At 43.6% G+C, this 14,560-nt stretch overlaps 1 protein-coding gene across 1 annotated transcript in view; it reads right to left on the reverse strand.

Moving 5' to 3' along the window:
* FAT3 (FAT atypical cadherin 3) overlaps nucleotides 1–14,560 on the reverse strand; it is a 524,400-nt gene that overhangs the window by 171,294 nt on the left and 338,546 nt on the right. The window contains 1 exon segment of the mRNA XM_035009400.1: nucleotides 6,937–6,998. Coding sequence (XP_034865291.1) covers nucleotides 6,937–6,998 — 62 coding nt within the window.

Genomic DNA, 14,560 nt, shown 5'->3' on the forward strand with positions numbered 1-14,560 from the left:
GCACTTGAGGGGAAAGAAGCAGTTAGAAACCAGTGTACATTGTGAGGGAGCCTTCTGTGAATTATTTTAACTTGGGGATACTTCTCATTTGTAGTTATGGAGTGTGGAACACGGAAATAACCAGATTTAGGTGGAGGTTTTTTTCCTGCTATACTGTATTTGTAGTTGCCCCATCCTTCAGTAAATAAAGTTGGGTCTGTCTCTATAGCCTTGTGAGGGGGTGGTATGAGGAGAAAGGGGCAGGGGTGGGCCCGTGAATGAAGTCTGCCTCCTGCAGTAGTGAGCTTGGGCGGCCATGACAAATGACAACAGAAATTTATTTTCTCACAGTTCTGGAAGCTAGAAATCTGAGGTCAAGGTGTTGACAGGGTTGGTTTCTTGAGGCCTCTCTCCCTAGCTTGTAGATGGCTGTCTTCTTCTGGGTCTTCACATGATTTTTGCCTCTGAATGGGTCTGCATCCAAATTTCCTTTTCTGATAAGGACACCAGTCATACTGGATTAGGGCCCACCATCATGGCCTCATTTCAACTAATTACCTCTTTAAAGACTCCAAATATAGTCACCTTCTGAGATCCTGGGGTTTAGGACTTCAACATATGGCTTTCAACATAGGCGATTCAGCCTGTAACACCTGGTCTATTCTTCCACTGGTGTCCAAGCTGGTGCACACAGTGTGGCCACAGCATCCTCTCAGGTGGACTTGGTCCTGGAGCTTGGGGTGGTAGCCAGCAGGGTGAACCCCTGTCCAGAGCTGGGCAGGCAGTGAACGGCAGAGGAGTGGGTACGGAGGAGCAGCTGAGGGAGTGGTAAATGGATAACCAAAGAGTCTAAGAGAAAACCTCCTCTTTTCATATCCATCTATGCTGATGCTTAAGGGTGGGCTGACCTGACACCTGGGTAAATCTGCTGTGAACCAAGAGTGGGAAAAGATGATTCCATTGGCCACATTTCAATGTGCTGATGCATGTGTTGGGCCATACTGTTCTGTGAAGAGAAGAAGACCTGTCCTGGACACTACTATGAAGTGATTGTGTGACCTTGGCTCTCTCTTACCTTTCCTAAGTCTCAGTTTCTGCATCTGTATAATGCAGGAGAAGTGTCTGGATGATATGACTGAAAAACAGCCCCTTGATAACAAGACAGCAGCCAACTACAGTAGCTCATGAATAAACAGCAGGTTAGACTCTAATGACCTCACTGTGAAAGACGAAGAAAAAAATGTTCAGTGGGCAAAATATACTCACTCTAGTAACAGAAGCTTGGTGTCTCGCCCAATGCCAGGCCCAGAATCAGCATGTAATAAAGCTTTTAAGACAGGAAGAAAAAACAGTGAATTTACATGAACTCTGTCAAAGTAGGTACAACACAGGAAGAAACAGAAGTGAGGACCGACTCTCCATCCGAGGCCAGTGTCTGTGTTATGTGCACGGATGGACCATCTTTTTCCAAGGCCTCTTGGTACTTTCTGCAAAGTTTCTTGAAGGTGGCAGAAAGAAGAATCTAATGAGAGAAACTTCCATTTCTCTTGTAGTTAAATCATCAAACTATGGACTGCTTAGTGGGTTGAAATAGGCCTGCAATTCTTCACCACCAGAAATTACCATCATTTCAAGAGCAGAGGCTCACCAAAGAAGAAACCACTAAGGATGTGCGCTCACCGAAGAGATCAATTTGCATCCTAAGGAAAGAGGAAATGTTACAAAAACTTACCAAAGAACAGTACTTGTTTTTCCTTAGAAAATAAGACTATAAAAGGGATGAGAATTTCAAACAGGAAGAAAAACAGTCATTTGAGACGTACCTTACAGAGGACAATGGATGATATGCTAAAGGGACAGATAGTACATAATTTACATTCTTATAGCTCTAGTGTATATCCCTCTGTAATGTGTTTTGTTATTTATACCACCGCACTCTAAAATCTCGCCATGTTCTCTGGACTACTTCAAGTTATACACACACAACAAAATTTCCCATCCCTTGTCTTTATGCTGGTTACTGGGCCTTGTCATCTTTTCTGATTTGCAAATAAAATCACGCTCTCTGCTCTCTTTGGAAGACTTTTATCAGAACCATCCAGCCCTGAACAGAGAAGCATTTCAAGATCAAAAGGGAGGCAAATAATACTCTTTCAGCATGCAAGATAAAGATTCACACATAATTAAGCCAGAACTACAGGATTATTTAAGTGGCTATATCTTCTAAGAATAATTGAACTGCTCTAAGCTATTCAAAATACTGGGGCCAGGACTGAAAAAGAAAGGGAATTGACAAGGTGTTTGTTGAGGACAAGGGGAGAAGGGTGGGGATGGGGGAGAGGGAGGGAGAGACAAAGGTTTAGCAGTGTCTATGTGTGCCGGGCCCTCTGCGTGTTTCATCGAAGAGGTAGGGATCACTGACCCCTGCTTTACAGATAAGGAAATGGGGGATCAAAGTTAACTTGGCAAGGCAGATGGAAAGAGGCAGCGTATTCCATTATTTGTCTCCAAGCCCATGAACTTCATGGTGTCCTAAACTGCCATCCATCACCTCATCTAGGGTAGAATAAGGAAGACAGAGAAGGAAGACAGAGAACTGACAACAGCCGCCCCTGTTCACAGAACACTCGCTGGCTGACCGTCGGCGTCCTGAGCACTTTTCACCTGTCATCCCATAACTCTTCACACCAAGTCTGTGTTAGGGATTGTTATCCCCACCTTGCAGATGCAGGAACGGGGTCAACGATCCCTGCATTTATTGCCTGCAATGATTCCTTTTACGCAGCTGTCTTCTCTGATAGTGAGGGGGGCTAAAGTCATAACTGTTAAGCTAAAACATTAATTCACTATTTAGTTTATGCATTTGTTATCACTTCCTGCATCTGTTTGCCCGAATTAGCCTTCTACCTCTGCTACAATCATAAAAGGCTATCGAGGAATGTATATGACTTAGAGTAAGTGAGCTAAAAATCCCATATTTTTGGATTTTATAGTAGGGACAGAAGACCACTCCAATGTTTACACATAACGGACTTCATATTAGGCAAGAGTGAACACTTAGAATTCACCAAAAAAAGAGTAAGCTGTACTTGTGAATCTTCCTACAGTTCTTCGCTGCTCTTCTTTCTTTAGCAAATCCCTTGGATTCTGATAGTGACCACTGTCCTCTTATCATCAGAGATGGAAAGTGAACGCTTACAGACTCAAAAACCCTTACAGCCCATACGTGGTCAAGCTAAATATCTTAATTCAATGTACAGGCAGAGTACCAGCGGTATACAATTAAAGCACCTTCTATCATGGGGATAGCAAACCAGAAACAAATCCTCAATGCCCTTCTGGTTACCCATTCAGAAGTGTACCTACCAGGTCAGCCTCTAAATGGTTCCTTTCAAGAAGAGTCAATTTTGTTTTATTGGGAAGGAGAGATATGAAATAGAGCCAGAAGGTTAATATGAGTTTAAGAGGAGCGCAGGGTTATCTTGGCAATTAAAGGCTCTCCAGGAGGTTAATTACCCACACCCACCATTTAAAACTCACACAATACAATGTACCAGCAGTTACAAAAATCTGTGTACAGCAGAGAACTCTATTCCGCACTCTGAATGATATTATTTTGCTCAGTTTTTGGAGGACTGAGTTAAAGCAATATCCTTTCCATGGTCCATCCAGAAAAAAAGAAATGAATGTCACAGCCAAGTTATGCAGGATTCATGACTGTACAATTCAGAAGATGACAGCAAGAGTTAGTGTGCATGGGAGAGACAGAGAGAGCAAGGGAGATAGAGAGACTGGGGGAGAGAGAGGGAGACTGAGATTAGCTGGTGTTTGAAAACCTCAGCCGCAGAGGTGACTAAAAGAAAGAGCACAAATGATGGGGATCCTGGGAGACGTGCAGAGTGATGGTGGGTGCTTGGGGCCAGTCAGATTGGTTCGGCTGACCCACGGTGTTTCAGAGCTCCATTCTGAGAATTTAGAAAAGCCAGCGTGCCGCCTGTTGGCCAGAATCATGATGGGGTTTGTATCAGACCCTTCCCTTAGATCCACTGCCTTTACCGTGGTTGAAATAAATTTCAAGGCCCAAGATGGAACCATTGCTGTCCAAGGTGCCACCTCAGCAAACCGAAACTTAGATAACTTTTGTGCCTCCGGAAGTGCTCTGTTTGACCAGAACCAAAGGATATCCAGTCAGTCAGTCCCCAAATGCCAAGCCAACTCTGGGCTCTATCCTTACTTCTTTGTTCTTTCTCACCCCAAACAAGGTTGGCTATGGGCTATGTGGCCCCAGCCAGTCAGATATTTTTCAGTTTTTCTCTTATTTGTTCTTTACTCTTCAACCTGTGAAAGCTTCCTGCCTTCCACCCCATTTTGCAGCTACTGAGTGGAGGCAGTCTGCTTTGTGAAATGCCGAAGTTTGTTTCTAGAACCTTAACTGTCTTCTCTAGTTATTTTGTTAACAGCCTTCATCCAAACCCATCTTCATGTCTCACATGGATCCTTCTAGAAAGCCCCCAGAGTCTCCCCACTACCTGTGCCCTGCCCCAGCCCATTTCTGCTCAGCTGAGTAGCTTACACTGGCAAGCATATCACGTCACCCTGGCTTACTGGCTTTCTACTGCACTTAGGAAAAAATGCATCGTCGTTAGTACAGCCCTGTTTGCCTTGTGCAACTTCATTTCCTATCAGCTTTACCCACCTCCACCTTTACACCCTTAATCACACGGGCCTGGGTGATCACACTGGCCTTGAACAGAATCTTGGCTTCATGTCACCAAACGTCACCTACTCAAAGGGGCCCTCCGGACCAGTCTATTGGATGTTGACTACCATCCCCACTTTTAGGCACTATCCTGGAAACGTCTTTGAGTGGCCTCGGAGAGCTTGTATCTGAACTTACAGCCTTTATTCATTTATTATGTGCCCCCTGCCCCTCCCTGTTTACTCTGTATCTCCAGCGCGCAGGGCAGACCCTGGGACCCAGGCCAAGTCCAGCGGCTGCTGTCAGAGCCTCCTTTCTGCATGTCAGCTGCCTTGGAGCTACTCTCTGTCCTGGAGTGTGGAGATGAAGTTGAATGTTTGGGAGGTTTAGGTATCATGACACTATACGATAATTAAAACCGCAACAGGTACAGCGACACTTTACTGAGCACCTACTTAGTGCCAGATCCCAGACCAGATGTTAGACACATAGTTCTCCCAACAACTCTCAGAGGTGGCTAGCGGCTATTTGGCACCACTTTCCTAGGCAGATTAATACCAGGTACTGAGAAATGATGAGCCAGATGCATTGGTGTTACCCTAAAGGATGGAAATATTTGGTATTTATGTAAATCTGTAAAGGATGCAAAACAGTTAAGGATTCTTCTGGGAAGTAAATTCAAATGCCTGGAAAACATTCTTCCCTAAAGTCACACTCTGCACCAACCCCCCCCTCGAAGACACCACCCTTTCCAGGGACAAGGCAGTAAGTGATCTCGGGCAGATTCCCCAGCTAATGAGATGCCCTCTTTTTCCCTGCGGGCAGGTAATGGGCTCAACTATCTGAGAACACCACCTCCCCAGGAGTCCTGGCCTCTGTTGCAAAGAAAAGGAGCACATAAATATAATATAAGGTGTTATTGTTCTGGCAAATGTCCTCTAATTCTGGACTAGATACAAACTGCAGCCCAGTAGTATGATTTCGAAAAAAGAATTATAATAATTATTTTTTGGCAGCCTGGAGTCTTTCATCTTTATGAGATGATAGCAATGTTTTAAAAGGATTATCACAGTGCTACATGATAATAATAATACTCCTTTATTATGTATAATGCTTTAAGAGATTTAAAAGAACTTTGATATAAAATATAAGGGTTGATCCTAATAGCAATCCTTTGAGGTATATGGAGTGGTAATTATTTGCCACATTTCACAGTAGGGGAAACTGAGGTCCAGGGCAATTAAACAGCTTTTAGCCATGCAAGCTAATCATGGCAGGGAAGGTCCAGGGTCCTTAGGCACCACTCCCTAGTCCAGTGCTTGTTAAATAAATCACTGCTGGTGAACTGATTTAAAGGAAAACAACAGGAGAGATTTGAAGTGTGTGTGTGCATGTGTGTGCACGTGCGTGTGCGTGTGTGTGTGTGTGTAGGACATGCGGATTCCAGTAAGTGATTCTTACGGACTAACAGACCATTTTAGAAGCGCGGATGTGTGATAAAACCTTAACAAAGCCCTAACTTCCAAGCATTGTCATCTGTTCTGTATCAGACTGTCACACTGAAATCCCAGTGCCATACATACCATCCAGACTTCAAGCTTCCCAATAAAGATAATCGATATGTATAGAAAGAATGTTCCACGAAGCTCTTTCCTATCTATTTTCTCATCTCTTGCCTTATGGTGTTTTTTTTCCCCCCTCCATAAATAACACTCTTACAGTTTATATTGTTGCTGTTTCTGTCTTAATGAATTATAGGAGTACATTTTACGGTTTCAGACACCGTCATCTCAGGCAGTGAATCAGCTAGCAGGCTTCTCCTTCCTCAACCCTCTCCCCAGAAAGGAAATGAGAAGCAAAGCAACTTGCGTCTCCACAAACGATGTACTTCACTCTGACCACAGCGCTTTTGCTTTCTCTCTTCGCATCCTGGGGCCCGGGAGGCTCCCAGGGCTCTGTTCCTGAACCTTCTTTTCTGATGATTGACAAAGGGACCTGAAGTCAAGGCAGAGATGTTGATGCATCTGCTTGTTTTCAGAGGAAGGCAAAGGCTGCTCGTCCACCCCTGCTCAGCACACAGGAGCGTGTCCGGAGGGATGAACCACAAATCTCCACCGTCAGAACCAATCAACCCAAGAGAAATAGCTTCATTTTGGAATCCACAGTTCAAATATGCTGAAGTTCTAGTTTACACTGAAGGTTAAAGAAGTTCAGTGAAAGTCGGTGTTCATGAATGTGCATTCCCTCTCTGCACTTACCTCCAGAAAATGTTCTGCCTGCTGTTCTCGATCCAATTTCCGTGACGTTGTTGTAATCAGACCTGCGTAGAAATGAGAATATTTGACTTTTAAATATCCAGGGCAAGTAGCTTACTGAGCACGGGAAGCAAATCCAGTTAAAGGAAAAGCAAAAATGACAGGGAAGAGCAACTCTCCCATCTCCAGTGACCATCAAGATGATCTCTGAATTATTCTTAAAACAAAATAAAATTTACGAAGAAAACCTGAAAAATTTGTTCTGGTTCTGTTTACCTCAGTTAGGTACTGTAATCACTCCGGGGATGTAAAACCTCACTGAAGGACCATTGTTCTCCTGATAATGAGGAATTTCAATGATTCATTTGCATACGACGGAAATTCTACAGCAAGAACCTCATTAAAGATTTCAGAGTTCTTGAACACTAACGGGTTGTTGATGCTGATCAGAATCAGGCTATGAAACAGCACTTTCTTATTTAACTTTTTAATGCTGATATAATTTTTTGTTACCCTTGACAAAGAAGGTTACTTCGGTAATAGCTCTTGTACACATAATTATTTCAAATTTAATAACTTCTATACCGAAGACCTCACACTGTAATTTTATCATTTTGTTTTATGTGTTGAAATCTTTACACAAAATCAGTCCCACATGGGAAATATCTCTGTATCTTTCCTTTGAATGGTGTTTCCCATAAATGAATCGCCCCTTTGAGTACAAAGACAAAGAAAAGACAATGAGAAGACACAACCTTCAAGGCTGCCCAGCTTATTGCACCAATTTGTCTTTTGCAGCTTTATTATTATTATTGTCAAATGGCAATTAGGAGGTCAAATTTATATTCCATTTCTTGGTGCTACACTGTCCCTGAAGACAAAAGACTACAGATGGGGCTGATTTGCCACCTGTGCTGATGGACGGAAAAGAGCAGGGAATATCACATGTCAAGCTCACTCCCCACACTAGTGAGGTATGGGAAGTATGGAAAAGGCATTTTACCAAGATCTGCTGAGGAATTCATGACCTTCAGCTTTTGTTTTACACGTACGTGGTGGGTGGGAGCACGCAGACTTTAGAGAAAGCCAAGAAGAGGCCCCAGGAGGTGAAATGGCTTTCAAAATAAAATCCCACTGGGGGTAGCATGGCTCTTTACAAAGTGGCCCCAGTCCCCTTCACTCTCATCTGTCCACACTCCCCATGGGAGGGAAAGTTGTGTTCCCACTGTGCAAATGATCTGCCTTTCCATGAATTCTTTCTGGAACATGCCCCACCCCCACTGCTTCACCTCTAGGTGGTTCAAACTTAGCTCAGATGTTAGAGAGGTGACCTGTCTTCCAGGGTTAGGTGCCCATCTGGTACGTCCCAACACAACCAGTGTACTCTTCCGTCACGGTTCTTTGCTCTGTGCTATAATCCATTGTTCACGTGTGTGTATTTCCCCACTAGACAAGTTCACAGAGTTCCTTCATGGGAAGGGTCTGCCTTTTCATCCTGAAGCCCTGCCGCCCTCCGAGCCACTGGCCTACAACAAAGAATGGGAACTTCATTAATGCTCAGTTGACAAAAGTTGCTGTAGAGGAGATTATTTATATTCTAGTCTTCAGTTTCGCTGCAGACTTAGAATGTGTTTGTTCAGGAAGGTACTGTTTTGTGTGCCAAGAGAGTATCTATAGGTGGATTGGGGGTGCATGCTTCTTGTATTCATCTGAAACCACTTACTGAGTGCCTCTGTGAGAATGGGGCAGTGCTAGGTACTCTGGGATACAGACATGAGCTACTGTCTGAGATTTCGGAGAGAAGACTGGTATCAAGAATTTCAAGTGGGAGAATCAGTAACTTCTCTTCCCTAGCTGCCCATAAGAGTCCCCCCAGGGAAACTCAAAAACTCAAATTCTGTGCCCCACTCCATCCCTCATTTACTGTGTCCAAGTCTCTTGGGTTGATGTCTGAACGCGTTCTCTAATTCTAAAAGAAGGCTCTGTGCCATTTCACTCTCCTTTGTTGAGTCTCAGCATGACTTTTTATTGACATTAATTTTTCTGCCCAGCCACATCCAGGAATGAAATGCATCGAGCTGCTTTAGCATCTGGCTCAGTGTGTACGGGGGGTCGGGGATGAATGAGGGGGAGACAGAGATGGTGTGAGTGCCCCGGTGGCTGACGTGATAAAGGAGGAATAAAGGGGAGCACAGCTCTCTGGTTTGGACTGACTAAGGGTCAGTGTGGTCACACCAAGGGGTGTCTCACACACAAATCTGACGCCTTCACTTCCAGGCCGTTCTATCCGACAGGGTCACATATCATGATGGCACTTTCCAAGTGAGAAGTAACTGTCTTCTCAGGAAGGGAAGGGAGGCTTTTGTGAATCTCCCCACCTCCTCAGGGGGCATGCTCTGTGAGAGGTCACAATGAGAATGAGAAACACTTGTTAGAGGGAAGCTATACATGGATGAAAGGGCCGTCAGCCTTCACTCTGTTGGGTGCCTGTTGCTCTTCCAGGCACAAAAGACCAGAACCCCTTTGCCCTCTGTCCCTCCGAGGACACTTGTGTCCCATCCTCACTGGGTCAGGCAGCCGTGGCCCCCTGTGCACAGGGAAGGGTCAGCCTTCCTCTCCTGATTCGTCTTAGGGTGATTTCTTTTCTTTCTTTTCTTTTTTTTTAAGGAAAGCCACTTATTTGCACAATGCTTATGTGGGACTGAGAGAGCAGTGTGGCTCCCCTGTCATCGGCATCCCGTGACCAGGATGTGTTTTTCACATTTTTATCAGCCAACGGAGAAAGAGAGCCTTCCTGAAAAGTCTGAAACACACAACCGTGAACCTGGAGCCATGAGAAATCCAAGCAGTCTCTCTTCCTGGAAGAAAGGCAGGAAAACCTCTGTAGGTTTTAGTTCTCTGTGTTTCCGTTATCTTTATTTTCACAGACAGACGGTAAAAGGCAGGTAAAAAAAAAATCTAAGTCAAAAGTGAAAATTGGTGGGAAATCAGATGAGGTGGGGTGGAGGACAGGAAATGCTATTCGTGGGGACAAGGTTTCTTCCAGGGTGATGAAAAGGCTCTAAAATTACAGATTGAGGTGATGGTTGCACAGTTCCATACACATCCTGAAAACCACTGAATTGTATAGTTCAAATGGGTGGATGTCTTTGCATGTAAATTACATGTCAGTAAAGCTGTTTAAAAATCAGGAGGAGATCATAAACTCTGCCTTTTAGATTTTAACAAGCTCCTCATGTTTGGAGAAGACAGACAATCAAAAATAAATGAATGAATGAACAGATGGATAAGTTAGTTTAGGAATCAGGCATGAAGAGGGGTTGGGATGAATGGGGTAATCAGGTTTGTCCACGGGGAGTCAGGGACATAAAAATAATGAACAGGACGTTTTGGGGTTAAAGCCACAACTGGTAGTTATTTGAACTAGGAAATAATCCTTGTTATCAAGACGGAACCAGCTACACCAAGAAGGGGCAAGGGCGCTCTTCTCCTAAAGAGACATACTTGGATGAGCTCTGGTACTCAGCAGCTCTGTTTTTCAGTCAGAAGGGAATGCAGTGAGCCATCCTCATGGTTCAGAGGAAATCGTCAAAATAGCCAATGCTGCATCTTCATTTTTAACAATTCTGTGGTAGCTGAATGTAGCTGGGCCTTAAAAGAGGGCAGAGAAGAAAACAGAGCACCCTCTCTCTCTCTTCAGCTCTTCTGATGCATCACCGTGGAAGACAACCCCACTGTGTAATCTCTGCAGGAGAGAAGGCCTGTACATCACACATGTAACTGAAGACCCACTGGGCACAGTAAATTGGGGACTGACATGATGAAATTGAATTTCAAAGATAAATCATAGGCGAGCTTTTGAATGTGGTTTGGAGATATAAACAAACACATCATTTGATAAAATTACATATGCAAACCTCCAATTTAGGAGGGGAATTATGCCAATCCTAAGTGAATGATACTCACAAAGGGGGGGGGGGAGCATATGGCTGGAACCATGCAATTACTTTAAAAATGACTAGTTTTAATTTTTTGTTGTGGAGACGGGGGCTCTCACAATCTCTCTGAGAAACAGCCCGAGCACGAAAATGTCACTGCCTGTTCAAAAGAGAACTTAGAGTGTTCTAAGTAGTTATGGTCAGAGAAGCCATACTTGTGAGATGACATCTTCCCCCAGCCTTTTCTCCCTGTGGGTGTCCTGGGTCGCAGCTGTGTAATCTAACTGCTGTGACATTCACATTTTCTTTAAGTGCTACTTGAAGCAATGCAGGTCTTAGCTGCTTCAGCATAATTTTCCAGGACTGTTGGAAGCTGAGTTTAGTATCAAAAAAACACAACTAGAATTATCATCCCTGTGAGCTACAATTAGTACTTAGTCTGTCTTTCTCACCTCCATTTCCTCTGCTCTCCACTTCTCCGCGCCTACCCCCAGCTAGCTGGTAAACCCCTCACTGTCCTTCCAGACAGTTCACACGTTCCCTATCCCTGAAGCGTTCTCTGACTTCCCCTCTAGCATGTTTCAGGTAACCCATCAGTGGTCAGGATCCCCTTCTAGACCACAGTCTCAAGAAGGCAGAGATTTTGGGGAGTTTACCAGTTGACCTCAGGAACCTACGGGAGTACTTGTCACAGCTATTAAACATATAACTACTATCATGGCACCCAATATGTGGCTCTGTTTATTAGTGAACTGCTAATATGATACAAGTAAAAAGGTAAAAAAAAGATCTTATTCACCTCATGGTCTTGGTACATAACACAGAAGCTAGCACCTTGTAAGCAAAACTTGTTTGAATGAACCTTCCAGAATGCTCAGTGCTGTTTTATACAGAGTGGCCATAATGGTCCCAAACCACGGGAGTTGAAGTGACCTGAATGCTCTATTTCATTCTTTGAATAATTTCAAGGTCTTCCCAATTTTTGGAATTCTCTTTCATGCTGAACGTTGGAGGTGTTTAGAACAATTCCTGACAGACTTTTATTTATTTATTTTTTAGCTGTTGATGACAGCTTTTTAATCTTTAATGTTACGCACAGGGGCTTTGTGGCTATTTCCATGGTCTTCCACATCCTGGTTTCTATCTAATTTACACAGAAAGGTGGGCAAATGATCATCTTATAGTATCCCACATTTGTTGAGTACTATGTACCAGCCACTGTACTAAACAGCTCACATGCACGCTCTCATTGAATCTCACAGTGACGAGAGACAAGAACTATTCTGACTCCATCTATAGGAGGAAATTGATTTAAATAAGTTGCTCAAGGTCACCAACGATTAAGCCATCATTCCTACCAGGAATGCTAATTCTGAAGCCTCTCCACTGTCTCCCTAGCAGATGAGTATGTGCAGTGGTAGCAAAGCCCCCTGCCTGGAAGCCAGGAGACCTGGGTCTTGATCTCAGCCCAGTCAGTTATTGGGTATGAGATTCCAGGCAATGACATGGTTTCTCTAGGCCCCTATTTCCTTACCTGGGAATGTTCTAAGTCTCTTTTCAGTGCAAGGAGTCTACAATAACACAAAAACATTAAAAGGAGATCATACTCTGATCTCTCACTGACCCCACTTTCTTCTTGGTGGACCTGAGCCCAGCTGAGCAGGACGTGGGTGAGTCACCCAAGCAGGAACAGGAGGGGCTGCGTTCTGGTTTTTATTTATCCACAAAATTTTTATACATTTTGAATATTATCCTCTTATTGGATATACCATTTGTAAATATCTTCTCTCATTCAGTAGATTGCCTTTTTGTTTTGTTGATGGTTTTCGTTTGCTGCACAAAATCAACACTTAAGCACACACGTGTCTCTCAAAAGGAGGAAAATGAAAACATCAGTTAACTATGAGTGTGTGTTTTTAAGTGAAAAAAAAAAAAAAAAAAAAACCTTAGTTATTCTCATGTTTATTGTCTCTCCATAAGATCCCAACTTCTAGAACTTCCGTTTCCACCTTTCAATTCAGCCCATCAGGAAGCCTTGAAATGTCGCCCGCATTATTTACATGTGGACATAAGGCTGTACACTGAATTTGGAGAATGAAATGGACACACAATACGTGCAAATTGCAGTGCAAATGCAAATTCAAATGCAAAGATTTTTATAGGAAAAATTAAAGTAGGAGTGAAGACATCTATTAAGTTTGTTTTAAAGAAACAACCAGATACTATGTGTTCTGAGACTAAACAATATTTCTTTTTTTTTTTTTAAGATTTACTTATTTATTTGAGAGAGAAAGAGAGAGAGAGCGGGAGAAAGTGTGGTGGGGAGGGGCAGAGGGAGAGGGAGAGAAAGAAGCTCAAGCAGACTCCCCGCTGAGAGCAGAGCCCAAGGCGGGACTCGATATCATGACTCTGAGATCATGACTTGAGCTGAAATCAAGAGCCGGACACTTAACTGAGTCACCCAGGTGCCCCTAACCAATATTTCTTTAAAAAGAAAAGAACCACCAGAAATAAAATATACACAAGAGCTAAAGCCTCAGTTATGACAGGGTTAAAAAAAAGGGTCTGGAAACTGGCTCGAGCAGACAAGCTTTTTAAGTAAGAGTTGTTTCATGAGGTGTAAAGATTTGGAGTTGCTTGATGGAGTACACAGTGCTACTATTAAATTTCCTTAAGAAAATCTGACAGGGAAATCACGGATGGAGCTTTACTCTGCAACTTGAGCTTTTCTTTATAAATAGTGACTTCGAAGATGCCAGTAGAAGCTTTAAAACTGTGTAAGTGAGGGTGCATCCTGAACCAAGTATGAAGACCCTGTGGGTCACACGTAGTTCGGAGCTGATAGTTTTCTATAACAGATAAGTTTCAGTTTCTTTCTTTGCAAGCCAATGGATGGCATTTCTCAAGTCTGCCTGAGCAGCAGGGAAATCACAGGCAGGATTCTTCTGCCAGAAACACTTTCCCCCTTGGATACAGGATGCTGTAGTTGCCACAGGTAGAAAAGGGGGAAAAGCCAGCTTGTGCAGGAAGAGTGTTGAGGCTGGTACATACCCTTGTACCTTCACTTCAGGCCCAGTTGACAGATGGAGTTGCCCATAGCCTGGAGGGAGAGTTCTGAGGTTCAGGCAAGTCCTGCTCCCTTGCTGTACCACTCATTACAGATGAGATCGATTAGGGGATCGGGGTCAAGGTAACTTGTCATCAGGGTGAAAGATAGACAGTGGCCAACGAGGGAGGCATAATGAAGAAGATGTTGTATGATGGAGAATATTCCAAAGACCTCTTCTCTGAATAATTCTCTTCTGTACCATGTGTTCCTGCCACACACACCCACATATGCATGCACACACATGCACACATACATGTACACACACACGTGCACACAGGACTAGAGATGCTGTGTATGAGTCTACTTTTGCCAGAATACCTGGATACTTACCAGACCCATCTGTTCTTCCCTGAGTTTCTCTTCTCATCACCAATCCTCATGGCGCTCCCTCCTAATCTCACATAGCCCTCTGGCTCTACCTTCTGGTTTGGCCTAGATGAAGAAGGATTTATGCACCTGAAGAAGTCTCTAGGGGGTTTAGCTAAACCTTGAATGCCATATTGGATTTCTTCAGAGATATTAAGCTACAGATGGTGAACCAATATTAAGGATGTTGTATGAAATGATGCCATCTTTAGGT

This window comes from Mirounga leonina, unplaced genomic scaffold (genome assembly GCF_011800145.1).
Source record: "Mirounga leonina isolate KUSES-001 unplaced genomic scaffold, KU_Mleo_1.0 Mir_153, whole genome shotgun sequence".
NCBI lineage: Eukaryota > Metazoa > Chordata > Mammalia > Carnivora > Phocidae > Mirounga > Mirounga leonina.